The sequence below is a fragment of the Hemitrygon akajei genome, chromosome 23 (genome assembly GCF_048418815.1).
Source record: "Hemitrygon akajei chromosome 23, sHemAka1.3, whole genome shotgun sequence".
Taxonomy (NCBI): Eukaryota; Metazoa; Chordata; class Chondrichthyes; order Myliobatiformes; family Dasyatidae; genus Hemitrygon; species Hemitrygon akajei.
In genome coordinates, this window is record NC_133146.1 from 22,097,099 (window position 1) to 22,124,885 (window position 27,787).

Consider the following 27,787-nt stretch of genomic DNA (forward strand, 5'->3'; position numbering starts at 1 on the left):
CATTGTCCAGGCTCAGACCTGTAACATGGTCAGATGGTTTAGGAAATGGTGGACATGCAGTGACCGTAAAATTCAGCCAGTATCTTTAAAGTGATCATCATCACATAAAGTAGTCAGAGTGTGAAAGGATTCTTTTGCAGCAAAGACAGGAGAACTTCAATCCAGGCACAAAAACTAAACAACATGATGTTGCACTGAAACCGTCAGCATTCTTCTCCCTCTTTCTCCTTAGTCTGACTCATAATTTTCTGTTTCTCTCTCCAGTGACACTGCCTGGCCTGTTGAGTATTTCCAGCATTTTCTGTTGATCTTCTTGATATTTTCCAAGATTATGAGCGGAGTTAACGCTGGCAAGCTTTCTCTGTGATCAAACTCAGGAGATACAGCTATCAGTATAAAACAACACACACAAAATGCTGGAGGAACTCATCAAGTCAGGCAGCATCTATGGTGGGGGGCAATAAACAGTCGATGCTTTGGGCCGAGACTCTGCATTAGGATATTAAGTGTTTGTTGCTCAAGGTTTCCAGCATCTGCAGAATCTCTTGTGTTTTTCAGCGTAAGCCAAGCGAGGAAGTTTTTCTCACAGAGTAATGGATGGGCTAGTGATGGGTGTCAAGGAATAAATCATGCCTTTGGAAGCAGGGTGAACAGTTGGGGGCTTGGTTTCCTACAGCATTATACTTTGGTAGTTACCCAGGCTTTATTTACCAGACATCCTCGAAGAGTCTGTGAGAAATGTCCCAGTCATAACTGCTGTTGCATCCTGATGCACTAGTAGAGGTGGACTCCTTCATTAGAGTATTACACGTTCCAGCTTCAGTTCTAGATGTTCAAACAAAATGTTAAAATGAACCCTCTGATTCTGATCCATCTGCATGACCTGGTGATTTATGTTAGATTCACCTTGTCTTTGGAGCCCCTGTGGTGGCCGGTGGTTAACCAAACCTGACACAAAGACCATTTCTTGATACACCCCTCCTGAACTTTCTTTTAGGGACAACTTCTTTCTCTCTGCCTCAGATTTCTTGAGTGGACCATGAACCCACGAACACCATCTCACTTTTTAATCTGTATTTGCAGTACTTATTTTTTATATATTTCTTATTGTAATTGATAGTAAGTTTTTATGTATTGCATTGTATTGCTGCCACAAAACAATAAAGTTCATGACATATGTCAATGATAATAAATCTGATTCTGATTTTTCTCCTCTGATATATCAAAATATACAATGACACAGTCCTTGACACAACCATGCCTCACCACCTCCAAGATTCGCTCCTAGATACCATTTTTGACACACCATTCCAATAACACACTCCAACTAAGATTACTGTATCTCTGCCAGATATGCCAACTAGCCCTCTCACCCAGCACACAGCAATCCAACAATGTCTCTGAAGCATATTGTCCTGATGGAGAGATTTACCTGCAGATGAAAATGTTGATAATGAGCACAGAAAGCAGAAACAAGATGAAAGATGAGGAGTTCCTCAAACCTACATTGGGCATCATTGTAACAGAGCAGGAGACCCCAGATAGACACAAACCAAGTGTGAGTGTGATGGAGAATTAAAGCAAGAACCCATTCACAAGCTGTTGACACCATCAGTGTCTGGTTTCCCCAAAATATGGGAGACCACATTTTGAACATCAAAGGAAGTACATCGTGTTCTGGCCTCCAGAGCTGCAGTTCACTTTTTATGAACATTACTTCCTGTACATAAACTGGTTTTTATATCATTTCCTGCGTGGGTTAATCTTGTTGTGGAAAAACATTCTTCTTCATCCTGTCTTTATCTGGCTTTGAAACAGAAACATCTGTGAGCCTCAGGTTTTTGTTATTATTGGTAAACACTTAGTAGATATATTTTAATGGAAGTATTATGTTTATCATTTATCATTATTATGTTATTGCTTTGCCACAAGTTTATTTACTCTTGTTTACATGGCATAGTTTTGGAGTGCTGTGTACAGTATGTTTATTACCTTGGTAAACACTGATCATGAGAACAATCAACAGCATTAGTATATTCGTGCATACGATGGTCCTATATTGAACTTAATACGTACAGTGGTTATTTGGAAACATCAGGACCAATCCATTTTGGCCCAATTAAGCAGCTGCACCAATAGCCAAAGTTTCACGGAAGTAGTTGAAATGGTATGAAAAGATAAACTACAGTTTAACTGAGTAACAAATGATGTATTTAAATGAAAAACAGGATGAATTCAAACAATGTCAGTATTACTACAGTATTATAAAACTGTGAACGAATTCCTATTTGTTATTGACGGAGGAATCAATCCACTGTACGCTGCCTTGTTCTTTTGATTGACTGTAAATGAATAAAATCAGCTTAGATACCTAGTGTGGATAATGGACTGTCTTCATGCAATCCTTTTGATGATTGCATTGTCCAAATCTTATTTTTCATTGTAACTTTCAAGATGATTGACAATATCTTCAAATTCTTCATAGTTCCTAACTTGTTGAAGTAGTGAAATGTTTTCGTTTTCACTCCTGGTTGTTTCTAGCATCCACAAGTCTGAATGCTTGTAAGGGGAGTAAGCAAAACAGTTCTGAAATGTCTTACTGCTTATTTCTCACCAACTATCAGAGACAAAAATCACTGCTTTTTGAACACAAACGCATGTAAATGACGCTATTTAAAAACTGTCCGCTCTAAGTATGGTGTAGTGTCTAGTGACCATGAAAATGCACGTGACTGACGCTAGTTAGAAGCTGTTCTGCAACAGTCTGCTGCCCAAATTAAGCCGCAGTGTGTCCCAAATAAATGAAGGGAATCCTAGTTATTTTCTTGATTAGTTTCTGCTCTTTAAGAGTTGGCTCAAACAAGTGGCTGCTCTGATTAACAGATGGACCAATTATCTGGAATCCACTGCATTTTACTTAATTTTCTGTAGTTTTGTAAAAAAAGATCTCATTAAAAACCTTGAAGAAAGTTTCTGTCTTGGGTGATTTTTGAGAAGGTGTTTAACTTGCTGCATAGCTTTGTACACACACACTGTGAGGGCAGTAAGATGAAAAGATAACATGTCTTCAGTGGCATTACCCATGGACTGGAAACCCGTCTGACCTTGAAGATGACAATGTCAGTGTCCGACATGAGCGACATCAATCTCCAAAACCTGGAAGTGAGGTCAGAGTGTGGGGCACCTATTGCGTCTTCGCAATGCTTGAATGTATCCATGAAGCTGCAGCACGAGCCCACACCCGAGCTGAAGTGGCAAGAAAGAGAGCAGTGTATGCAAAATGTGAAGCTGTTACGCAAATGGAGAAAGCTCGCATAGACACAAAGAAATCATGGATAGACATGGAGAGAGCATGCGCAGAGGCTACATTAAGTGTGTTCAAGGAAGAACATAAAGCTGACACTGCCTTAGTCACACTTTGCTGTCACAACAGCCAATGCATCTTATTGAAAAATATGTCCAAATGCACTTTGGCTATGAAAAAGAAAGTGCTCCAGCTCTACAAGGAGAAGCTGTTTATACCACACAGCCAACATGACTCTCACATAGTCCAGGTATTGACAGTCAAAATCTACAGCAGCAAAGACTCACAACTCCCCTTGCATTTCCACCACAACAAAAACCTCAGTCAAGAGTTGCTACTGATGCCAATCTCATCTACACAAACATGGACAGATTGAACTTTCATCCATCCTAACACACACATTTGGCAACCTCGTCTCTGCAATGCTCTCATTCTGGAGCTGCAGGTGCATTAGATCTGGCTTGGTATCTGGCTCGTCAAGACCTGGTGATAGCGGGTCTAAAAGTGTTTGATAACCAGTCTGCCAGTTATCTGTCCTGGAGGTCAAGCTTTTAAAAAGCCATGGATGGACTAAGTCTTAAACCTAGTGAAGAGGTAGTCCTTCTCTGTAAGTGGCTTGATGGGGAGTCACTGTGACATGCAAGCAGGTTCAGGACAGTTCACATTAATAATCCAGCTAAGGGTTGAAAAATGTGGGAGAGGCTGGACAAATGCTATGGCTCTCCGGAGGCAACTGAAGAATCTCTCTTCAGCAGACCCGATAATTTTTCAAAGCTCCCACACAAAGAACCATGGAAGCTACTGGAGTTCACAGATCTGTTGCCGGAACTCCAAACCACAATAAATGAGCGTTACCTACCAGCACTGAGTTCTTGGACAGAGCAAGGGGAATAAACTCTACAGTGGAAAGACTACTGAACAACATGCAAGAAGGGTGGATAACTGAAGGTTCAAGTATAAAATGAAGCATCATGCACCCCCCCCCCCCCCCGCCATTTTTATTCTTCGTGGAATTTGTCTGACACCATGCAGAAATGCAAAATTACCCTAGCTTTATCCTCTCACCTTCTGGTAACATGTCATTTAAAGAGAGGTCTCCAGCAAAAGCTTAGGAAACCAAAACACCTATCACAGCCAACAAATCTGAAGTAGAAATTCTATTATGAACTCCAACAGACAATGCCCTGTCCATAAGAAACTTCACCCCTTTACAGAAATGCAGGAGATTCAGAGAAAAAATGATTGCAGACCAAAGACACTTTCTAAAAGAACACTTAACATGGGCATCAGCACCTCACCAAACAAAAGGCTACAACAGAGTGCAGCAGTGACCAGCACAACTCAACATGAGGGGCCAGCACCTTGGGCCACTGCTGGTTTCAGCACACCCGTAGCAGAGCACAGCTGGGAGCCAGCTGAGCATCCATCAGATGTAGCAACTTTGTCCTGCACAAGGTCATGTGGGAATGGCTTCCAAGGCAAATAAATCCCTCAAAAAAAAATTTTTACAGAAAGAAAAAAAAATTATCAACCCTTCCCCCCTCCCCCCTAACATATCCCTATAGAAAAAAAAGAGAAGAAAAAGGAAAGAAAGAAAAAAGAAAGAAAGAAAGGATGCCTGGATATCGGAAGATCCCCACATGCTCCATGGAGTTCATAATAGTTTTAATATGTATATTTCTTTCTTTCCCCAGATAACCAATAATTTTATCTTCAGAGCATCTATATATTTAATCCTATTTTTTGTAAATAAGGGCGCCAAGTTTTAAGAAATATTTCATATTTATCTCTTAAATTATAAGTAATTTTTTCAAGTGGAATGCAGCTAAAAATTTCATTCTTCCAACGATCTATACTTAAGTATGAATCCGATTTCCAAGTAACTGCGATAGCCTTTTTGGCTACTGTCAATGCAATTTTTATAAATTCTTTCTGATATTTATTCAATTTGGATTTCGATTTTATCCCTTCTATATCGCCTAGTAAAAATAATGTTGGATTATGTGGAAGTTGTATTCCAATAATTTGTTCCAGTAAAACTTAAATTTGTCCAAAAAGGTTGAATTTTAAAACAAGACCAAGTAGAGTGTAAAAAAGTACCAATTTCTTGATTATATCAAAAACATTGATCAGATAAATTTGAGTTTAATCTATTTATTTTTTGTGGTGTAATATATATTTGATGTAAAAAGTTATATTGTACTAATCTTAGTCGAACATTTATTGTATTTGTCATACTGTCAAGACATAATCTTGACCAACTTGTTTCATCAATTTTAATATTCAAATCAGTTTCCCATTTTTGTCTTGACTTATGAATTCCTTGTTTAATTGCCTGTTTTTGAATCAAATTATACATACCAGAAATAAATTTTTAAATTTTTCCTTTATGAATTGAACTTTCTATTTCATTAGGTTTCGGCAATAACATTGTTTGACCCAGTTTATCTCTTAAATAAGCCCTTAATTGGAAATAACAGAAAAGAGTGTTATTTGATATTTTATATTTATTCTTTAATTGGTCAAATGACATTAATATACCTCCTTCAAAACAGTCTCCTATATATCTAATCCCTTTGTGAAACCAGTTATATAAAAGTTGATTATCCATTGTAAAAGGGATAAGTTTATTTTGAATTAAAGGTCTCTTTGCTAATAAAGATTTCTTTATCTCATCATCAACATTTATCTTATTCCATAAATCAATCAAATGTTTTAGTATAGGAGATTCTTTCTTTTCCCGTATCCATTTAGATTCCCATTTATATATAAAATCTTCTGGTATATTTTCTCCTATTTTGTCTAATTCTATTCTAATCTATGCCGGTTTATCTTCATCAAAAAAAGATGCAATAAATCTAAGTTGATTTGCTTTGTAATAATTCTTAAAATTTGGTAATTGTAACCCTCCTAGGTCAAATTTCCATGTCATTTTTTTCCAATGATATTCATGACATCTTACCTTTCCAAAGGAATTTCCTCACACATTTATTTAACTCTTGAAAAAATTTCTGCGGTAATTGTATTGGTAGTGTTTGGAATAAATATTGTAATCTAGGGAATATATTCATTTTTACAGCATTGACTCTACCTACTAATGTTATTGGTAACATCATCCATTTATGAAGATCCTCTTGAATTTCTTTCAATAATGGCAAATAATTTAATTTATATAAATTCTTTATATCATTATCAACTCTTATACCTAAATACTTTATACCATTTATCGGCCATCTAAATTGAGTTATTAATCGACATTGACTATAATCTCCTTTAGTAAGGGGTAGAATTTCACTTTTGTCCCAATTTATTTTGTACCCTGATATTTTCCCATATTCTTCCAATCTAGAAGATAATTTACGCAACGAATGCAATGGGTTAGTTAGGTAAATCACAACATCATCAGCAAATAAGTTAATCTTATATTCCTCCTGATTAACTCTGAAACCCATAATATCTGAGTCAGTTCTAATTAATTCAGCTAATGGTTCTATCGCCAACACAAATAAAGCAGGTGATAATGGACAACCTTGTCTAGTTGGCCTTGTTAATTGAAATGATGTTGAAATTTGGCCATTTGTCACCACTTTAGCTTTGGGGCTAGTATTTAAGGTTTTAATCCATTTTATAAAAGATACTCCTAATCTATATTTTTCCAATACCTTAAATTAAAAACCCCATTCCAATCTATCAAATGCTTTTTCTGCATCCAAAGCAACTGCCACACTCATTTCTTCCCTCTTTTGTGCCAAATGAATTATGCTAAATAACCGAGTTACATTATCTGCCGATTGTCTATTTTTAATAAATCCTGTTTGGTCCATGTGTATTAATTTTGGTAAGTATTTAGATAATCTATTAGATAAAATCTTTGCTATTATTTTATAGTCCATGTTCAACAAAGAAATAGGTATATATGATGTTGGCTTTAAAAGATCTTTGTCTTTTTTTGGCAATACTATTAAAATAGCTGTCGAAAAAGATTCTGGAAGTTTATGCGTTCTTTCCGCTTGGTGTATTAGCTCCATAAAAGGAGGAATTAATAAATCTTTAAACTTTTTGTAAAATTCAGGCGGAAAACCATCTTCTCCTGGAGATTTATTACTCTGAAGTGATCCTAGAGCTTCTTCGACCTCTTTTAATGTAAAAGGCACGTCTAATCCCTTCTGTTCTTCCGAATTCAATTTTGGGAGAGTTATTTGTGATAAAAACCTTTCTGTCTCAACAATATCATTTTGTGATTCTGATTGATACAGTTCAGAATAAAAAAATTTTAAAGTTTCGTTGATTTCTAAAGGTTTATAAGTAATTTTATTTACACTTGTTCTAATTGCATTTATCGTTTTGGAAGTCTGGTCTGTTTTTAACTGCCAAGCAAGAATCTTGTGTGATCTTTCACCTAGTTCATAATATCTCTGTTTAGTTCTCATAATTGCTTTTTCTGTTTGGTATGTCTGAAGTGTATTATATTGTAGCTTCTTATTAACAAGTTGTCTTCATTTTTCTTCTGTCATATATCTTTGAGATTCTTTTTCTAATTTTGTAATCTCTTTTTCGAATTGATCTATTTCTACCATATATTCCTTCTTAATTTTAGAAGTATAACTTATTATCTGGCCTCTCAGATATGCCTTCATCGCTTCCCATAATATAAATTTATCATCAACTGAATGTGAGTTTGTATCTAAAAAAAACTGAATCTGTTTTTTCATAAAATCACAAAAATCTTGATGTTTTAATAATATTGAATTAAATCTCCATCTGTAAATTGATTCCTCCTTATCCATCATTATCATTGTCATTATCAAGGGGGAATGATCTGACAATATTCTTGCTTTATATTCCATATTTTTCACTCTGTCTTGAATATTCGCTGATAGTAGGAAAAAATCTATCCTTGAATAAGTTTTATGTTTATTTGAATAAAATGAATAATCTCTTTCTCTTGGGTTAATTCTTCTCCATATATCAATCAAATTTAAATCTTTCATCAATGATAAAGTTAATTTTGCTACTTTTGGTTTTGTAACAACCTTTGTTGACTTATCTAAAACTGGGTCTAGACAAAAGTTAAAGTCTCCACCTATTAATATTTTATCGTGTGCGTCAGCCAAATTCAAAAAAGCCTCTTGTATAAATTTTACATCGTTTTCATTTGGTGCATAAATATTCATAAGAGTCCATAGTTCTGAAAAGATTTGACAATGTATAATTACATATCTTCCCGCAGAATCAATTAATATATTTTGTATTTTAATTGGTACAGGTTTTGTTGACCAAAATTGCAACTCCCCTTGCTTTTGAGTTAAATGAAGCTGCTATAACATTTCTGACCCAATCTCTCTTTAATTTCTGATGTTCTATTTCTGTTAAATGTGTTTCTTGTATAAAAGCTATATCTATTTTCATTTTCTTAATGTATGTTAAAATTCTTTTTCTTTTCACTGGTCCATTAAGCCCATTAACATTAAAACTTTAAAAATTCAGTAAATTAGTCATTATTTTTAAACGGGTTACTCCAGTCTTTAATACATAATATTTCAACTCTCATAGTACCTTGGGGAATTATTTTAAAATTCTCCATGTTGCTATGTGTCTCCCCTCCGATCATCCAGGCAAAGAAAGATAAAAGAAAAATAGATTATAAAGAAAAAAAAACAACCCCCCCCGCTAATGTTGTGAATGAAAAAAAACACAACATTACCCCCCTCCGTTGTGTGGGTCATGGCAAACACCATGATTACACATGTGAATCCTGTAGCGATCGATCCAAAGTTCCCCCAGCTCCCCCGTAACATGAAAAAAGTATATATAAGAGAAGAAAAAATAATATCACTACTCGATTAATATTTCTCAAATTTTTACCTTTCTCTCCCGTATCATATAATTAAAAGTATATTTAAATATTCTTCTGTCCTTAATGTCCATCAACTCACTTCAGTGTCTCCGTCTTCAATTTAAACTGTTTCACTTTTAAATCTTTACTGTGTCTAGCGAATATTTGGGAGTTCTTGTGCAAACTCCTCTGCATCCCGATGATCAGTAAAAAATCTTCTTTTTCCGTCATCCAAAAAAATTATCAGTGTTGCCAGGTGGCGCAATATAAATTTATAATCCTTTTCCCGTAAAACTTTTTTCGCTGGGTTAAATTCCTTCTTTCTCTTCAAAAGGTCATAACTTGTGTCAGGATAGAAAAGAACTGCTTTCCCTTCTATCATCAATGGCTCATTTCTCTTCTGGCACATTGGGCAGCCGCCTTCAGGATCTTTTCTTTATCTTGATATCTTAAGCATTTTATCAAGATTGGTCATGGGTTTTGATCAGGTTGAGGTTTTTGTCTTAAGGCTCTGTGGACCCTTTCGATTTCAATCAACTGGGTTCCCTCTTTCATTTCCAAATTTTCCGGGATCCATTTTTGAAATTTTTTTATTGGATCCTCTCCCTCTATCCCTTCTTTAATACCAATAATTTTAATATTATTTTGTCTACTAAAATTTTCAAGCACATCTATTTTTTCCAACAGTCATTTTCTTTCTGATGTCCAGGCAAGAATATTATCTTCCATTTTATTCATTCTATCAATAGTGTCTCCCATTATTTCTTCCAGCTTTTTAACATTCTTGTCCATTTTCTCCTGTTTTTTCACAATTTTATCAAACATAGTCCTCATATTTTTAATATCTTCTTTTATTATTTTTAATGTTTTTAACTCTTTTAATTCATGCATTATTTGTGCCAAAGCTTCTCTTATGTCTCCAGAATATCCTCCACCTCCAACCTCTTCCTGTTGTTCTTCTTTTACCTCCTTATCTTCATCTGTATGTTCCAGAGAATCCGAATCCTCCTCGGGTTCATTTTCACTTCTGCTTCCAATCGTAGCTGGGATTTGTAGTTCAAATTGCTCATGTTTGCGCATGCCCTTTCCTGCGCGCACGCGCAGTTCCTGTTGTTCCTTCTTGGAGACTGTTGATGTTGCCGCTGATTTCTGTTCTGTATCGCCGGAGGTAAGATGCACTTGAGTCCGAGGCTTCTTCATGGTGGCCGGCCCAGCTTGTACTGTCTTCAAAGTAGAAGTTTTCTTCTTTGTCTGTTTAGGAGGCATATCTAAAGAAAATCCTGAGTAGTTTAGACGTAGTTTTTAGAAAATATTTACTAACTTTTCTTCACTTAAACATTAATTTATTAGTTTTTTTACGGGAGAGCTGGATTTCCACGTCTCGATCCTACATCATCACGTGATGCCCCCCTTCCAAGGCAAATCCTGTTCTAAAATACGTCCAGCAAACATCTACCCGAAAGGACACCCTGAACAATGTGCCATTGGCAAAGTCAACGTCCTTTGACATTCAATATTCAAAGATCTGTTTCCCTACACACTCTAAAGACATGTTTTGGAACATCAGAAGTTGCTGGAAGAAGAGCCAGTGGATTTGTCATGGAGTCAACAGGAAAGGAGATCTGCTTACCCTTGCCAACCCTCATTGAGTGCGACCATCTTCCCACCAACAGAGAATAAAATCCCAACTCCTGAATCTGCATGTTATCATTCACATATTAAGGCCATGCCTGACAAGATTCCCCCCACTTGACTCTGCTGCTGTGATTTTCCTGTTGCCTGGCAGAGATGCCAACCACACACATGAGGTATGTGAACAGCATAATGGTCAGCACAATGCACCTAATGGCCAATGACTGGACCTGGGCTGGGTCACAGTAGGTGAAATCTGCTTCAATGGTGCTCATCAGCACCCCCCCCCACCCGCCCCCCCCTGTCAGCACATTTAAGACTAATGTCCTGGAAAGCAGGTGTTCAAGTCATTTCAGACCCTGTGAGAGTAGAATCTGTAGGAAAGAGAAGATTGTAGATAAGCAGATCAAGCACCCTGACAACCAGATATAGATAAGCTGATCTTCTGTTACTTGGAAGATGATTATAAGCTGCCACCTTCCATCGAAGATACGGTCTTCTTTCAAATTGTGAACAAACAGCTCAGAAAGACAAGTTAAAAGTTGTGCAGTTCCCCTTGCTTTTTGCTTGCCACAGCTCCTACCAAACAACAGAGAGCAAGCCGACAGTCAACTCATGTTCCTCAGAAGCAAACCAGAATTGAGAGATCATTATGTGGAGTTTATGGAGAGACTCTTCAGGAATAATCCTGCTGAATTAGCACGTCCACCAGATCCCAACAAAGAAAACTGGTATTTGCACATATTTGGAGTTTACCACCCCCGATACCTGCACAAATACGATCGTCTTTAATTCAAGTGTGCAGTTCAAAGGCGCATCACTGAACAATGTGCTCTTGCGGGGTCCAGACCTCAACAACAGTCAGCTTGGGGTCCTCATGTGCTTCAGAAATGAGTCTATTGCAGTGATGGCAGACATCGAACAACTGTTCCACAACTTCCCCATGTAAGAGGATTATCAAGACTACCTCAGATTCTCATGGTTTCATGACCACCAATTGGAGAACGAGATTCTGGGGTACCACATGAGAGTTCATGTATTTGGTAACTGTCCCTCACTAGCTGTGCTAATCCATGACCTTAAGAGGACAACTATTGAGGGAGAGAAGGAATTCGGGACTGAAGCATGGAAATACATAGAAAGGCATTTCTATGCTGCTGGAGGTCTTAAATCATTTTCTAATGCAGAAGAGACTGTCAGCATGCTGAAAACAGTGCAAGACATGTTAGCGCAGTCTAATCTCAGACCGCATAAGATCACATCCAACAGTGCTGAGATCATGCAATCATGAAGGTCTAGCCAAAGATCTACAGAATATTGATCTTGGACAGGATCTCCCTTCTATGCAGCACAGTCTGAGCCTTGGATGGTATCTCATTACCGATGCCCTTACTTTCCTGGTCACTGATACTGAAAGACCCCTTATGTGTCTTGGTGTGCTATCAATTATCAACAGCTTATCTGGCCCTCTTGGATTTGTTACTCCAGTCAGTATCCAGGGACGCTTCATGTTAAGAGAGTTGACCTCGAACACGTGGATGGGGTATCCCACTCCTTAAAGTTTAAAAGAAGTGAATGGGGGCAGTTGGCACTTGCTGTGTGCCACAATTCCTGAGGTGCTATTGGATTGTACATAATTAGCCACCTGGCAAGGAACAATTAAAAAAATGTTAGGTTTAAGTGGAGCGACCATTGTGTGGGTGGGCTGGTGTTGGAGTAGGGAACTGAAGCTTTAGCGAGGAAATGCATAGGCCATAGGTAGGTTTCCTTTTCTTTGTTATTTATTGTTTATTTCTTTCTCAATGCACAGTTAGAGCAGTAGGGATGCCAGACAGGACACTGAAATGCTCCTCTTGTGTATGTGGGAATGCAGGGAAGCCTCCAATATCCCTGACGACTACACCTGCGAGAAGTGCATCCAGCTGCAGCTTCTAACAGACCATGTTAAGCTGGAATTGGATGAACTCCGGATCATTCAGGAGGTTGAGAGATTGATAATACAGGACACACAGGGAGATAGTTAAACCCAACGTGCACACACAGGTAACTGGTTAACTGTCAGGGGAAGGAAAGGGGATAGGCAGCCAGTGCAGTGAACCCCTGTGGCTGTTCCTCTCAACAACAGGTATACTGCTCTGGATACTGTTGGTGGGGGGGGGGGGGGGGGAGGGGGGTGGAGATGACCTAGCAGAGGAAAACCACAGTGGTAAGGTCTCTGGCACTGATTCTGGCTCTGTGGCTCAGAAGGGAAGTGGGGGAGAAGAGGTGAGGAGTAGATTGGAAAGAGTTCATCAAACGTGTGCTGAAAAGTTTCCTCAATCAGTGCAAAGAAGTCCCAACTAGAGAGAGTGTGATACCAGATCACCTATTAAGGAATAAGACAGGGCAGGTGTCAAAAGTTTGTGTAAGGGAACACTTTGCATCTAGTGATAATAATGCCATTAGTTTCAAGGGATATAATTATGAAAAAGGATAGCTCTAGTCCTTGGGATGAAATTCTAAATTGGAGAAAGTCAATCTGATTGTATCAGAAAGGATCTGACAAATGTGGATTGGGACAGGTTGTTCTATGGCAAAGGTGTACTTGATAAGTGGGAGGCCTTCAAAAGTGAAATTCTGAGGGTACAAAGCTTGAACGTGCTTGCCAGAATAAAAGGTAAAGATAACAAGTGTAAGGAACCTTGGTTTTCGAGAGAGATTGAGGCCCTAGATAAGAAAAAGAAGATGTATAGCATAGGTAGGTAGCAACAAATGAGGTACCTGAGGAGTACAGGAAAAGCAAAGGAACACTGAAATAACAAAATCAGGAGGGCTAAAAGAAGACTGAGGTTCATATAGCAGACAAGGTGAAGGAGAATCCCAAAGGCTTCTATAGATTTATTAAGAAAAGAATGATAACAAGAGACAAAATTGGTCCTTAGTAAAATCAGAGTGCTAATCTGTGTGCGGAGCTGAAAGAGATGGGGGAGACCTTAGATGTTTTTTTTGCATCTGCATTTACTTGGGAGATGGACAAAGAGTGAGGCAATGGAGCAGTGAGGTCATGGCCCTACACAGGTTACAGAGAAGGTGTTTGTTGTCTTGACACACATTAGGATGGATAAATCCCCAGGGCCTGACAAGTGTTCCCTCAGGCCCTGTGGGAAGCTAATGCAGAAATTGCAGGGGCTCCAGCAGAGATATTTAAAACATCCTTAGCCACAGGTGAGATGCTGGAGGATTGGAAGACAGCTAATGTTGTTCCATTATATTAAAAAAGCTCTAATAATAAGCCAAGAAGTTATAGACCAGTGAGCCTGACATCAGTAGTGGGAAAGTTATAGGAAGGTATTCTAAGGGACATGATATATAAACTTTTAGATGGACAAGGACTGATTAGGAATAGTCAACATGGCTTTGTACAGAGTAAGTCATGTCTAGCCAATCTTATAGTTTTTTTGAGGAAGTTACCAGGAAATTTGATGAAGGCGATGCAGATGGATGTTGTCTGCATGGACTTAGGAAGACCTTTGATAAGGTCCCACATGGTAGGTTGGTCAAGAAGGTTCAGTCATTTGGCACTCAACGTGAGGTAGCAAATTGAATAAGACATTGGCCTGCCAGAGCAAGCCAGAGTGTGTTTGCAGATGGTTGCCTCTCTGATTGGAGTACTGGAACTAGTGCTGTGCCACAGGGATTGGTGCTGGGTCCATTGCTATTTGTCATCTACTGAATATCAATGATCTGGATGATAATGTGGTAAACTGGATCAATTTGCAGATGACACTAAGATTTGGGGTGTAGTGGATAGCGAGGAAGACTATCAAAGCTTGCAGTGGGGTCTGGACCAGCTGGAAAAATGGGCTGAAAAACAGCAGATGGAACTTAATGCAGACAAGTGTGAGGTGTTGCACTTTGGGAGGACCAACCAGGGTAGGACTTACAAAGTGAGCAATAGGGCACGGAGGAGTTCTGTAGAACAGATGGATCTCAGAATACAGATCCATAATTCCTTGAAAGTGGCACTACAGGTAGATAGGGTCATAAAGAAAGTTTTTGGCACATTGGCCTTCATCAATTAATGTATTAAGTACAGGAGTTGGGATGTTATGTTGAAATTGTGTAAGATGTTGGTGAGGCCTAATTTGGAACATTGTGTGCAGATTTGGTCACCCATCTACAGAAAAAATGTAAATAAGATTGAAAGAGTGCAGAGAAAGTTTACAAGGATGTTATCGGACTTGAGAACCTGAGTTATAGGGAAGGTTTGAAAAGATTAGGACTGTATTTCCTAGAACGTAGAAGATTGACGGGAGATTTAATAGAGGTATACAAAATAATGAAGGATATAGATAGGGTTAAACCAAGTATGCTTTTTCCACTGAGGTTGAGTGAGACTACATCTAGAGGTCATCAGTTAAGCATCATAGGTCAAATGTTTAAAGGGAACATCAGGGGCAACTTCTTCACTCAGAGGGTGGTGAGAGTGTTACCAATGTAAGTGGTGGATGCAGGGTCAATTTCACCATTTAAGAGAAATTTCGATAGCTACATCAATTGGAGCGATATGGATTGCTATGGTCTGGATGCACCTCGATGGAACTAGGTAGGTTAATGGTTTGACACAGACCAGATGGGCCATAGAGCCTGTTTCTGTGCTTTAGTGTTCTATGACACTAAAGAGAAACATGAGCTGTGGGATCAGTGGTGTTCTTCCCTTCAGGATCTTAAAGGCTTGAAAATTTCAAGAACATACACAATCATTCTGCTATCGGCAGCCAAAAAGAAAGTGGCCTACCTCTTCCGTGAAACGTCAACTAAATCAACTGCAGGTGTTGCATACCTGAAGCTGCTACCTATAGTGAAATTGGATTCATCCTGGGCAAGGCAAAGAGCTGATAACTGAAGAGCTGGACACAGAGCTAGATGATATAAAGTTCTTTACTGACAGCAAGATATTGCTCTGTTATGTTTAATAAAACAAGGAGATTCTATGTTTATGTACATAATAGGATTCAAGATATCAGGTGGTCAATTCAGAAGAGTCAAGGGAATGGTGTTTCTGATTATCTCAACCTGGCTGCTCATGCTACAGGAGGATCCAAGCTGGTCAGCTCACCCTCTCCTGGCCCAGCATTTCTTGCTGACCCCCACTAGAAATAATGTCCTAATCTTTTCAACCCATCCCTATAACTCAGGTTCTCAAGTCCCGGTAACATCCTTAGAAACTTTCTCTACACTCTTTCAATCCTATTTACATTTTTCATCAATGAGGCTAGCTTTTTCAAAGTGAAAATGGTGAAAGTAGGTGTAGGAAGATGGTCTTCAAGACCAGTCTCAGGGACTATCTTTTTAGTGCCAAAGACTTAATGTAATAGCCATTTGGCTTTTGGTTTCAGTTGTTAAGTTTGACATCTTATGGATGCCAGGTGGGGAATGCTCTGGCCTGCAGAGGCGCACAGTTTATTTTGTATGGACATTTCTTCCTTTACAGGCACCGTGATGTGCAAGTCAAAAGATCTTTGAAAGCGGAAGGTAGATAACATGTCTAAAAAGGCATGGGGGATACTGGCCTTCATTGGTCAAGACACTGATGCAAGAGCAGGGAGGTTATATTCCAATATTATAAAACTTCTGTCAGGGTATTGCCTGAACTTAGAAAGAAATGACAGTGCTGGAGAAGATGCAGGAAAGATATAACAGGCTTGTAGCAACCTTTCATTGCTACACTTGGAAGTTCCCACCTGCTTCAAAAGAGCAACAATCCTACCAATGCCCAAGAGCAGGGTGAGCTGCCTTAATGACTATCATCCAATAGCACTCACTTCTACAGTGATGAAGTGCTTTGAGAAGTTGGTTATGGCTGGAATCTACTCCCGCATCAGCACGGACCTGGACCCACTGGAATATGCTTATCGTCACAATAGGTCTGCAGCCATGCGATCTCATTGGCTCTTCACGCGGCCTTTGATCACCTGGACAATACTAATTACATGCCAGGCTGCTGTATATTGACAACAGCTCAGCATTTAACACAATCATTCCTACAATTTGATCAAAAAACTCCAAAACCTGGGTCTCTGTACCTTCCCCTGCAACTAGATCTTCGACTTCCTCACCATAAGACCTCTGTCTGTATGGATCGGAAATAACATCTCCACCTCGCTTATAATCAGCACTAGCGTACCTCAAGGATGCCAGCTGAGCCCACTGCTCTACTCTCTCTACACCCATGACTGTGTGGCTAGGCACAGCTCAAATGCCATCTATAAATTTGATGATGACACAACTATTGTCGGCAGAATTCCAGTCAGTGACGAGAAGGTATACAGGAGTGAGATAGATCATCTGGTTGAGTGGTGTTGCAGCAACAATTTCATACTCAATGACATTAAGACCAAAGAATTGATTGTGGACTTCAGAAAGGGTAAGACGATGGTACACACACCAGTCCTCATCGAGGGATCATAAGTGGAATTAGTGAGCAACATCTCTGAGGATCTATCCTGCACCCAACATATTGATGCAGTTACAAAGAAGGCAAAACAGCAGCTATATTTAATCAGGAATTTGAAGAGATTTGATATGTCGACAAAGACACTCAAATACCGTGGAGAACATTCTAATTGGCCACATCGTCGTCTGGTATGGGGGGTGGGGAGTCACTGCACAGGATTGGGGGAAGTTAAGAAAGTTGTGAACTTAGTCAGCTTCATCATGGGCGCTAGTAGGACATGCTCTCTTCTCATTGCTACCATTAGGGAGGAGGTACAGGAGCCTGAAGGCACACACTCAGCATTTCAGAAATAGCTTCTTGCCGTCTGCCATCAGATTTCTGATTGGACATTGAACCCTTGAACACCACCTCACCACTTTTGTTCTCTCTTTTTTGCGCTACTTACATAATTTAATAAAAACACAAAATGCTGGCAGAACTCAGCAGGCCAGACAGCATCTATGGGAGGAGGTAGTGACGACGTTTCGGACCGAAACTCTTCATCAGGAGACATCCCTCCTAATGAAGGGTTTCGGCCTGAAACGTTGTCACTACCTCCTCCCATAGATGCTGTCTGGCCTGCTGAATTCTGCCAGCATTTTGTGTTTTTATTTATTTCCAGCATCTGCAGGTTCACTCATGTTATATAATTTAATGTTTTAAAATGTATATTTAACTACTTTGTAATTTACAGTTTTTAAATTATGTATTACAATGTACCGCATAACAACAAATTTCACAACATATGCTGGTGACCTTAAACCTGATTCTGATTCTTTGGACAGAACATTTCAGGTGTAAGGAGAGACTGGAGAGGCTACATAATTTTTCCCTGAAGTGGAGGAGGATACGAAGGGACATGAAAAGGTATATAAACTTATGAAGGCCATAGGTAGAGTAAGTAATGGGAAACTCAAAGTTCAAATTTATTATTGGAGTACGTATGCCATATACAGCTTGAGATTTGACTTCACGCAGGCACTCACAAAATAAAGAAAAACAACAGATTACACAAAACACACACACACATACGTACGCACGCACGCACGCACACACACACACACACACAAAACAAAGATAGGCGCACATCCAATGTGCAAAAAGGGTCAAATATCGGTTGAACTGTCCTGAGCCCAGCACATAGATGCAATCACAAAGAAAGCAACTGTGTCTTTACTTTCTTTAACTAAGGAGGCTGCCTTGTCATCAAACACTCTCATAAGCTTCTACAGATGCACTATTTAAAGTATCTTGGTTTCATCGTTGTCTGGTATGGCAATTTGAATGCACGGGAACGTAAGAAGCTGCAGAGTAATGGAGTCTATCAAACATAGCATGGGCATATCTCTCCTCACCATCAGTAGCATCTACAGGAGGCACTGCATTAACAAGGAAACATCTATCATCAAAGATCCCCACCATTCAGGCCATGACATAGTTTTGCAGCTACTGCTGAGCAGAAGGTACAGAAACCTGAAGTCCCACATCACCAGGTTCAAGAATGGCTACTTGCTTTCAACCATTTGGTTCTTGAACTAACCAGCAAAACCCTAATCACTACAGTTAGAACAGTGTGTCCACTTTAATCACTTTGCACTACAATGAACATTTCTTTTTTGTTCCCATTGTGTCCTTTCTTGTAAAAGTTGTGTATATGTTTAATTGATGCTTTTCTTGTGATGCTGCCACGAGTAGGTTTTTCATTGCACCTGTGCATACATGTACTTGTGCAGATGACTATAAACACCACTTTGAATAATAGTAGAGGACATAGAGTTAGGGTAAGGGTTGAGATTTTAGAGGGGATCTAAGAGGGACTTTTCTCAACCAGGCAATGGTAAATAACCTGGAACTCATTGCTGACAGCGTGCTGTATGCAGATTTGCTAACAGCCTTTAAGAGGTGTCTAGTCAAACGTGTAAAACATAGAAACAAGAGATTCCGCAGATGCAGTAAATCCTGAGCAATACACACAGAAGTCTGGAGGAACTCAGCAGGTGAACTGACTGTGCTGGATGATGGGATGAACACAGACTGGGGCTCACTGTTCAGTGGGGACATGGTGGCCTTTTTCCAGCTGTATGACTCTGTGACTATAATTCTACAAACATACACGACCCCAAAATGGAGTCTTTGAGACACCCCTGCCAAAACACTCATTCTGACACATATCGACCCATACTGCTATTCTGACATGCACATGGACAAGCATACCAGCCTAACATAGCTGGTCTGAAACACACCTATTTGACCAACACACTATTCTTGTGATTACTTCCAGGGCGCCTAGGGGCAACTTGAGTAGCAGCAGTACTCTCAATGGATATGATTAAATATTCTTGTTTCAGCCTGACACAGCTAAAAAGTACAACTGCTTCCAAAGTCAGTACAGTCAACAAAGTGCCTTAATGTGTTTAAACAAACTATTGCTGCTTAAAACTGATGGAAACAACTCTGATTGTGGATGGAAGTGCCCACGGCCGAAGCGTGGGCGTAGAGCGGGGTTACAAGTGTTTTTAAGGAAACGGGATTTTAAACTCCCAGTACTGACTATCTTGCTGGCAAACGTGCAGTCTCTGGTGAATAAAATCGATGATCTCAGAGCTACAGTGCTGAATCAGAGGGACATTAGGACCATGTGTGTCCTTTGTTTCACAGAATCCTGATTAACCCCTTCTGTACCAGATGCAGCGATTCAGATCGACGGGTTTACTATACACCGTCAGGATAGATCTGTAGAGTCTCTCAAAAGCAGAGGTGGAGGAGTAAGCCTCATGATCAACTCTTCCTGGTGTACAAATATATCAGTGCTGTCCCAATTCTGCTCACCAGACCTGGAATATCTAGCAGTTAAATTCCATCTTCTTTACCTAACACAGGAGTTCTCCAGGGCTATTTTGGTAGCAGTTTACATTCCACCTCAGGCCAATGTCAAGCAGGCTTTAGATGATCTGAGCAATGGGATCAACATGCACGAAACAGTGTACCCTAATGCCTTCACCCTTGATTTGGGAGATTCTAACCAGGCCAGTCTGAAAAAATCACTAAGCAATTACCATCAACAGATCACTTGCAATACCAGAGGAAACAACACACTGGACCATTGTTACACCATCATCAAGAATGCCTACCGTGCTATTCCACGCCCTCACTTCAGGAAGTCTGATCACCTGGCTGTACTTCTACTCCCTGAGTATAGACAGAGACTGTTGACTGCAGCACCAGCAGTGAGGACCAAGAAGGTTTGGACAAGGGAAGCACAGGAGCACCTACAGGACTGCTTTGAATCAGTGGACTGGACTGTATTCAGGGACTCATCTTTGAATTTGGATGAGTATGCTGCAGTTGTTACCGACTTCATTAAAACCTGTGTGGATGAGTGTGTGCTGACAAAGACTTACTGCACATTCTCAAACCAAAAGCTGTGGATGAACCAGGAGGTATGTCATCTGCTGAAGGCTAGATCTGTGGTATTCAAGTCTGGCAACCCAGGCCTGTACCAGAAAACCAGGTATGATTTGTGAAGAGCTATTTCAAGGGCGAAGAGATAATTTTGTACGAGGTTGGAGGAGACTTTGGATGCACGGCAACTCTGACAGGGTCTGCAAGACATTACTTCCTACAAAGCAAAACCCAAATAGTATGAATGACAGTGATGCTTCTACCAGATGAACTCAACGCCTTCTATGCTTGTTTTGAAAGGGAGAACACAACTACAGCTGTGAAGATCCCTGCTGCACCTTGATGATCTCTGTCTCAGAGGCTGATGTTAGGCTGTCTTTAAAGAGAGTAAACCCTCTCAAGGTGGAAGGTCCCGATGGAGTACCTGGTAAGGTTCTGAAAACCTGAGACAACCAACTAGCAGGAGTATTCAAGGACATTTTCAACCTCTCACTGCTACGGGTGGAAGTTCCCACTTACCTCAAAAAGGCAACAATTATACCAGTGCCTAAAAAGAATAATGTGAGCTGCCTTAATGACTATCACCCGGTAGCACTCACATCGACAACGATGAAATGTTTTGAGAGGTTGGTCATGACTAGACTGAACTCCTGCCTCAGCAAGGACCTGGATCACAATCAGTGTGGATTGGTGATAACATATCCTCCTCACTGACGATCAACACTGATGCACCTCAGGGGTGTGTGCTTAGTCCACTGCTCTACTCTCTATATACACATGACTATTTGACTAGGCATAGCTCAAATACCATCTATAAATTTGCTGATGATACAACCATTGTTGGTAGAATCTCAGGTGGCGATGCGAGGGCATACAGGAGTGAGATATGCCAACTAGTGAAGTGGTGTCACAGCAACAACCTGGCACTCAACGTCAGTAAGATGAAAGAGCTGATTGTGGACTTCAGGAAAGGTAAGATGAAGGAGCACATTCCAATCCTCATAGAGGGATCAGAAGTGGAGAGAGTGAGCAGCTTTAAGTTCCTGGGTGTCAAGACCTCTGCGGATCTAACCTGGTCCCAACATATTGATACAGTTATAAAGAAGGCAAGACAGTGGCTATACTTTATTAGGAGTTTGAAGAAATTTGGTACATCAACAAATATACTCGAAAACTTCTATTGATGTACTGTGGAGAGCATTCTGACAGGCTGCATCACTGTCTGGTATGGAGGAGCTGCTGCACAGGACTGAAAGAAGCTGCAGAAGTCAGCTCCATCTTGGGTACTAGCCTACAAAGTACCCAGGACATCTTCAAGGAGTGGTGTCTCAGAAAGGCAGCGTCCATCATTAAGGACCTCCAGCACCCAGGGCATGATCTTTTCGCACTGTTACCATCAGGTAGGAGGTACAGAAGCCTGAAGGCACACACTCAGCGATTCAGGAACAGCTTCTTCCCCTCTGCCATCTAATTCCTAAATGGATATTGAACTCTTGGACACTACCTCACTTTTTTAAGATATATAGAATTTCTGTTTATTGCATGGTTTTTAATCTAGTCAATATATGTATACTGTATAAAGTATACCGAATAAGATTTATCTATTTATTTATTTATCCATCCATCCATCCTTCTATATTATTTATTGGATTGAACGGCTGTTGCTAAGTTAACAAATTTCACATCACGTGCCGGTGATAATAACCTGATTCTGATTCTGGTATCACTCCCTAACATTTGTTTCACTGGGGTTAATCTCTCAACACCCAACACTCAATATACATCTACATCTACAGACTTTCAATCATCCTCAGTACATGTTTGACTTCCCTCAAACGTACCCTGCAGCTGTGCCCTCTGCACACCTCCCTGACACAAATCCCTCATGTCAAACACCAATGGTGCACAGAGCTCTCAACTGTATCTTCTCTATTTACTTATGCTCCAATCTCACCTTGTATCCTCCCAAACAGAAGGAGGAAATGTTTCCACTTATCCTCAACAACCACCCAGGATCCATTCTGTCACATTGAGTGTGATGCCAGCAGCAGACACATCTTTCTCTTTCAGCATTCTGAAGGGACTTGAGAGTCCACATTCCCCCTTCCATCTCTGCCAAATGGCCCTTGCACACAGAACGTCCTACAAGGTGCAACACGTTGCTCCTTCCTCCATACAATGACCAATATGCCCTTTCCAGGTCGAGCAACAACCCACTTTCACTTCTTCCATTCAGAGCTCACAATATGGTCTCCCCTACATTGAAGAAGCCAATGCAGATTGAGTGATCGTATTGCAGAACGTTCTAGTTAGTCCAAAGCACGATGGTCAGTTTCCAGTCACGTCACTTTAATTCTTATCCCAGTTCCACCCCAGCCTCTCTGTCAGTGGCCTCCTACATTACTACAGCAATGCCCCAGATATGCATGAGGAACAGCACCACGTGTCCCAGCTTGGCACACCGCCTTCCCTGGGACTCAATACTGCAATCAGCGATTTCAGATAACCAGTTCGCTTTACCTCTTACCATTTGATGCTGCTGGATATTTCAGTTTTGTTTTTTTCTCTTTTACTCTATTCTGTCTCTAATTTCTGGAAGTTAAAGTAATTGTTACTTTGACAGCATTGATCTGCACCTTGTTTGATATATGTATTCTCTCCATTCCGTTCCACTCTCCCCTCTCCGTTTCTCATTTATCCTATTCCGATGAGAGGTCATTGACGTGAAACACAGATCTGTTCCTTTCTCTGTGAATGCTCCCTGACCCATTTTCTGATTTATTTTCCAACACACAATGTCTGATGTGTATCCCCAGCACACATCTGGCAACACACTTACGGTGGTAAGTATACCGCAATATCCTCTCCAACACAGAGTCGATGGTACAAATGTCAACATGTACACCAGTGTACATTCCCTAATACATACTGGTGTTAAGTGTCCTTTACACAAAACACGCTCACCTCCACCTTGATATACACAACATTCCTGACTCTCAACCTCTGACCTGTCCCTTGAACACAATCTTTACTTGCTTTTATAATCATAGAGCAATCTAGCACAGAAATAGGCCCTTCAGCCCATCGAGTTCATGCCAAAGTGCAATTCTGCCTAGTGCAATCTGCTCCTGGAGTATAGCCTTCTCATCCTCGTACTTATCCAAACTTCTCTTAAACATTATAGCGTCAATAGCTTTTTCTATCATACCTTTTATCATACCTGACCAACACAAAATCCCTTACACAACCACCCACCTCCCTGAAGCACATCGTGTTGCAACACCCTCAATAAAATACATCTTCCCAATTCCCTAAACCAACACAAATCCTTAATACCCACACATCCCTCAATCAACATCTGTTATCCCCCTACTCAATAACAAACTTTAAAAGGTACTTATGTAAAATAATGAACAAGCACACATTTCTTTTTACCTGCAGAGCTGTCCGTAGGAACTTTTTGTGAAGCTGGACACTTCTTGGGCATTGCTCTGTTTTGTTAAACTGGAATTCCTAACCAGAACTTTGACTTTCCCACCAGATTGTGCCTTTACCTGAAGAACAAAGAATAAAATGTCAATGCTGTATTTAAGTTTGCTAACAACACCACTGCCATTTCTTGAATCAAACATGCTGACGATCCAGGATATAGGAGGGAGACGGAAAATCTGGCTGAGTGGTGCCACAACAACAATCTATAACTCAACGTCAGCAAGACCAAGGAGCTGATAATTGACTTCAAGAGGAGGAATCCAGGTTTCCACGAGCCAGTCCTCATTGTGGGATCAGAGGTAGAGAGGACCAGCTACTTTAAATTCCTTGGTCTTATCATTTCAGAGGACCTGTCTGTAGATGTTTTGGAGAGTACATTGACTGGATGCAGAACTGCCTGGTATGGAAACACCAATGCTCTTGAACGAAAAATACTACAAAAAGTAGTGGATATGGCCCAGTCCATCACGGGTAAAAGTCCTTCTCAGCGTTGAGCACATCTACATGGAGCATTGTCACAGAAAGATCAGCATCCATCATTAAGGACACCAGCGAGTAAAGGCCCAGGGTCATCAAACATTCCTTGCTTTTTAACCCTTTCAGTCCCTGGCTAATTCTCATGAAATTTCTGTGAACCTTCTCCAATCCCAACATATCCTTTCTTAAATAAGGGGCCCAAAACTCACCATATTCCAAGTGTAACCTGACCAATGTCTTATAAAGTCTAAGCTACAAATTACTTTAAAAAAACAGCAGCTGGAAACAGACAAGAGAAAAAAATCAAATTGAAGCAAATAGGTACAACCGCTTTTGAGAAGAGTGCAGGAATAAAAGCTGTCTTACTACAAAGACATAGGGCTCTGTGCAAGTACCGTATACAGTTTAACTTTGTCACCTACCAAAAGATTTATCTGCTACAGAGAGTATACAATAAAGATTCAACGGAGAGGTTCTTGGGATGGTGGTTAGTTGTATGAGGTGAAGTCGAACAGTCTTGCCCTGTGTTCGGGCAGTGTTCAGGGCTTCCTTCACTGAAACTAACAAAGTTATTACAAGGTTTGAAAGGGTGAATGTGGAGCAAAGATTTCCCATGGCTCTGGAGTTTAGAGTAGGAACTATGTCAGACAGTACTGGATACTTGCAATTTTCTGCACTTCAGGTCATTGACTTTATTTAAAACGGAGACCAATGGATTTCTGGATATTAAGGACATTAAAGGATCTCAGAATTGCACAGGGAAATGGAGCTGAGGTAGACGTACATTCCTATATTCTTACCTCTTGGAATCCTTTGTGCGATGAGTTCAGTTTGCTTGTACCATCAAGGCTATGTTTCACCTCAGTCTCTACAGATCTTCCCACCTCCTTGCACACGGGCTTCCTGAACCATCCTTTTCCATCTGGCTCCGTATCACCACCTTCAACAGATACAGTTATGATATGGCTGTTACAGATCCTAACAGTCATGTAATGGTCACACCAAGCTCCAAAATATTCAAAAAATTAGAATGGCCAGCATTCCTGCTGAGACAGTGAGAGTAAATGGACATTTAAAGATAAATGAGCTTGACTGGATAAAGGAAATAGTGGCAGCAGTCAGGAAATACAGTTAAGTTGCACATGTTCAGTATTATAATTGCAGCACATCAACTTCATGCTCCCTTCTCATACTAATAATTTTGTAAACTGGCAACTCTACTTGTGCTTTTCCTTGAATACATATCTCAACATCCTGGCACTTAAGAATGTATGGCTCTCATGTAGTTCTGCCAAATAATATCCTGCCTGATTGTCAGATCATTTAATTCACATTTTTTTCTAAAAGATATCAACCTCCATTGAATATATCCTAGATTTAAGCATCCACAGTTTACAAAGTGAGGAGTTTTGAAAGCCCTCTCAAATTGCCCTGAACAAAACTTTCCCTCATCTCAATCCTAGAGAGGTGAACCTTATTCTGATACCACGCTCTAGATTTTCAACATGAGTAATAGCTTTACATCACCCCGACAGTCAGTTCCCCTCAATACTACATCAGTAGGTTCAGCCTTCCCTGAGCTACAGACTTTCTTATTGGACAATCCTTTTCTCCAATCGGGTTGCATAATTTCAAGTCCCACCCCCTCTTAAGTATGAAAACTAAAACTACACAATGGTCCATATTGCATTTACCTCTTGAATTACTTTCTGCAACTGCATGTAAACCTTCTGTGTCTATCTAAACACCCAAGTTTACAAGTTTCTAATTATTTACCATAGTTTCCTGCATCATGTTAAATCTACTAACATTTTGCCAACTCATTTAACTTTGCCATTAATTTTTGTAAATCATCGGTCCTTGTGCCACATCACAAATATCAAATCTCAACATGAAAATGATCCACTTATTCATATTTTGTGTGACCCATCCATCCCAACCCATTGGCTTTAATTTTGATAAAAACTGCTTTATGTTGTCTCACCAAGCAAGTTTTGAAAGTTCAAATATTGCATTATTGGCCAGAAAGAATTATAATGTACACATTAGTGAAAAGGTATCAGGCAAAGGTGGTGGAAACAGACAAAGCAGAAGCCTATGTTCTTGCCATGTGGTTGCAGGAATGGAGGTGGCTATTTTGTGAGACTGTCTTTGCAGCTGCTAAACCCGATAAGGAACTGAAATTCTCAAATAAGAAACTGTTTATTTTGAAAAATGGCAGGTTTCTAGAAGGAACAGCCTGTGCTCTGGTCATCTGGGTCCAGCGTTGGGCTGACCTGGTTGGACTGGTTTGAACCATTCTGAGTTGGACGGACAAAAAGAAATCCCCTAAGGCACAGGGCTGAAAGGAGAGCCATAAAAGTGCTTGTAGCCTTGGGCCACATCAAATGAGAAGCTGACATAGGTCGGATGACCTTGAGCCCATGAAATTGAAACAGATTGATCTGATACGGAGAAGACGAGGAATGGAGGATTTTGGAAGTACAGGCAGTGACAACTCAATGGAGACCAACCATTGTGGTTGTGGATGACCCCACTTTGGAAACGTGAGGGTTACATCGGGAGCAAGAGAACACTTGACCTTTTCCCAGGTACTAGCTTTTCCCTTTGTTGACTGTTCACGGAGGGTTAGGGAAGCCTGGAGGGTGCATACACAGGGAATTTAAATTCATGTGCTTGTTTGCTGAGACAATAAAGTACTAGTCAGGAAATACAGATTCTTACAGTACCTAACTGATCATTATTATTGAGGGTTAATACGTGTAACAATATCCATTGGTTCCCCTTTATTGACATTATTGTTTACATATTTCTGGTAATTCTTGTTGGGAGATTTGAATTCTTTTACTCCATCAGACAAAAGCTGCAGATCCCTTAGCATTCTTTCCATTTCATGCTTGTACGCACAAAGGTTTGTCACTGGTGATGTGGGTGCTTTCCTACGATGAGGAGGAAAGTACTGATGTGGTTTTGTTACCGTGTATGGAAGTGACAATGTTAAAAAAAATCCACTGGTCGCTCCTCTCAGACCCTGACCCTGGTTGAACAAGCTGTAGTCAGGAATATGTATGTGGATATTTTCTGGTCTATTTATGCTATAGAATATCAGACATTACAGCGCAATACAGGCCTTTTGGCCCACGGTGTTGTGCCAGCCTTTTTCATCCAC

The 27,787-nt window shown here is 40.1% G+C and overlaps 1 protein-coding gene across 2 annotated transcripts in view; it reads right to left on the bottom strand.

The window, feature by feature from the left end:
* LOC140715261 (uncharacterized) overlaps window positions 1-27,787 on the bottom strand; it is a 95,415-nt gene that overhangs the window by 19,827 nt on the left and 47,801 nt on the right. Inside the window, exons 5-7 of one of the 2 annotated variants that reach the window (XM_073027191.1) lie at window positions 25,419-25,558; window positions 24,085-24,203; window positions 10,110-10,408 (exon numbers count right to left, since the gene is read on the bottom strand). In XM_073027191.1, the coding sequence (XP_072883292.1) occupies window positions 10,396-10,408; window positions 24,085-24,203; window positions 25,419-25,558 (272 nt within the window). In that variant the 3' untranslated portion in view covers window positions 10,110-10,395. Of the gene's footprint in view, window positions 1-10,109; window positions 10,409-24,084; window positions 24,204-25,418; window positions 25,559-27,787 lie in introns of those variants that run through there. The other variant, XM_073027190.1, reaches the window with a different exon arrangement.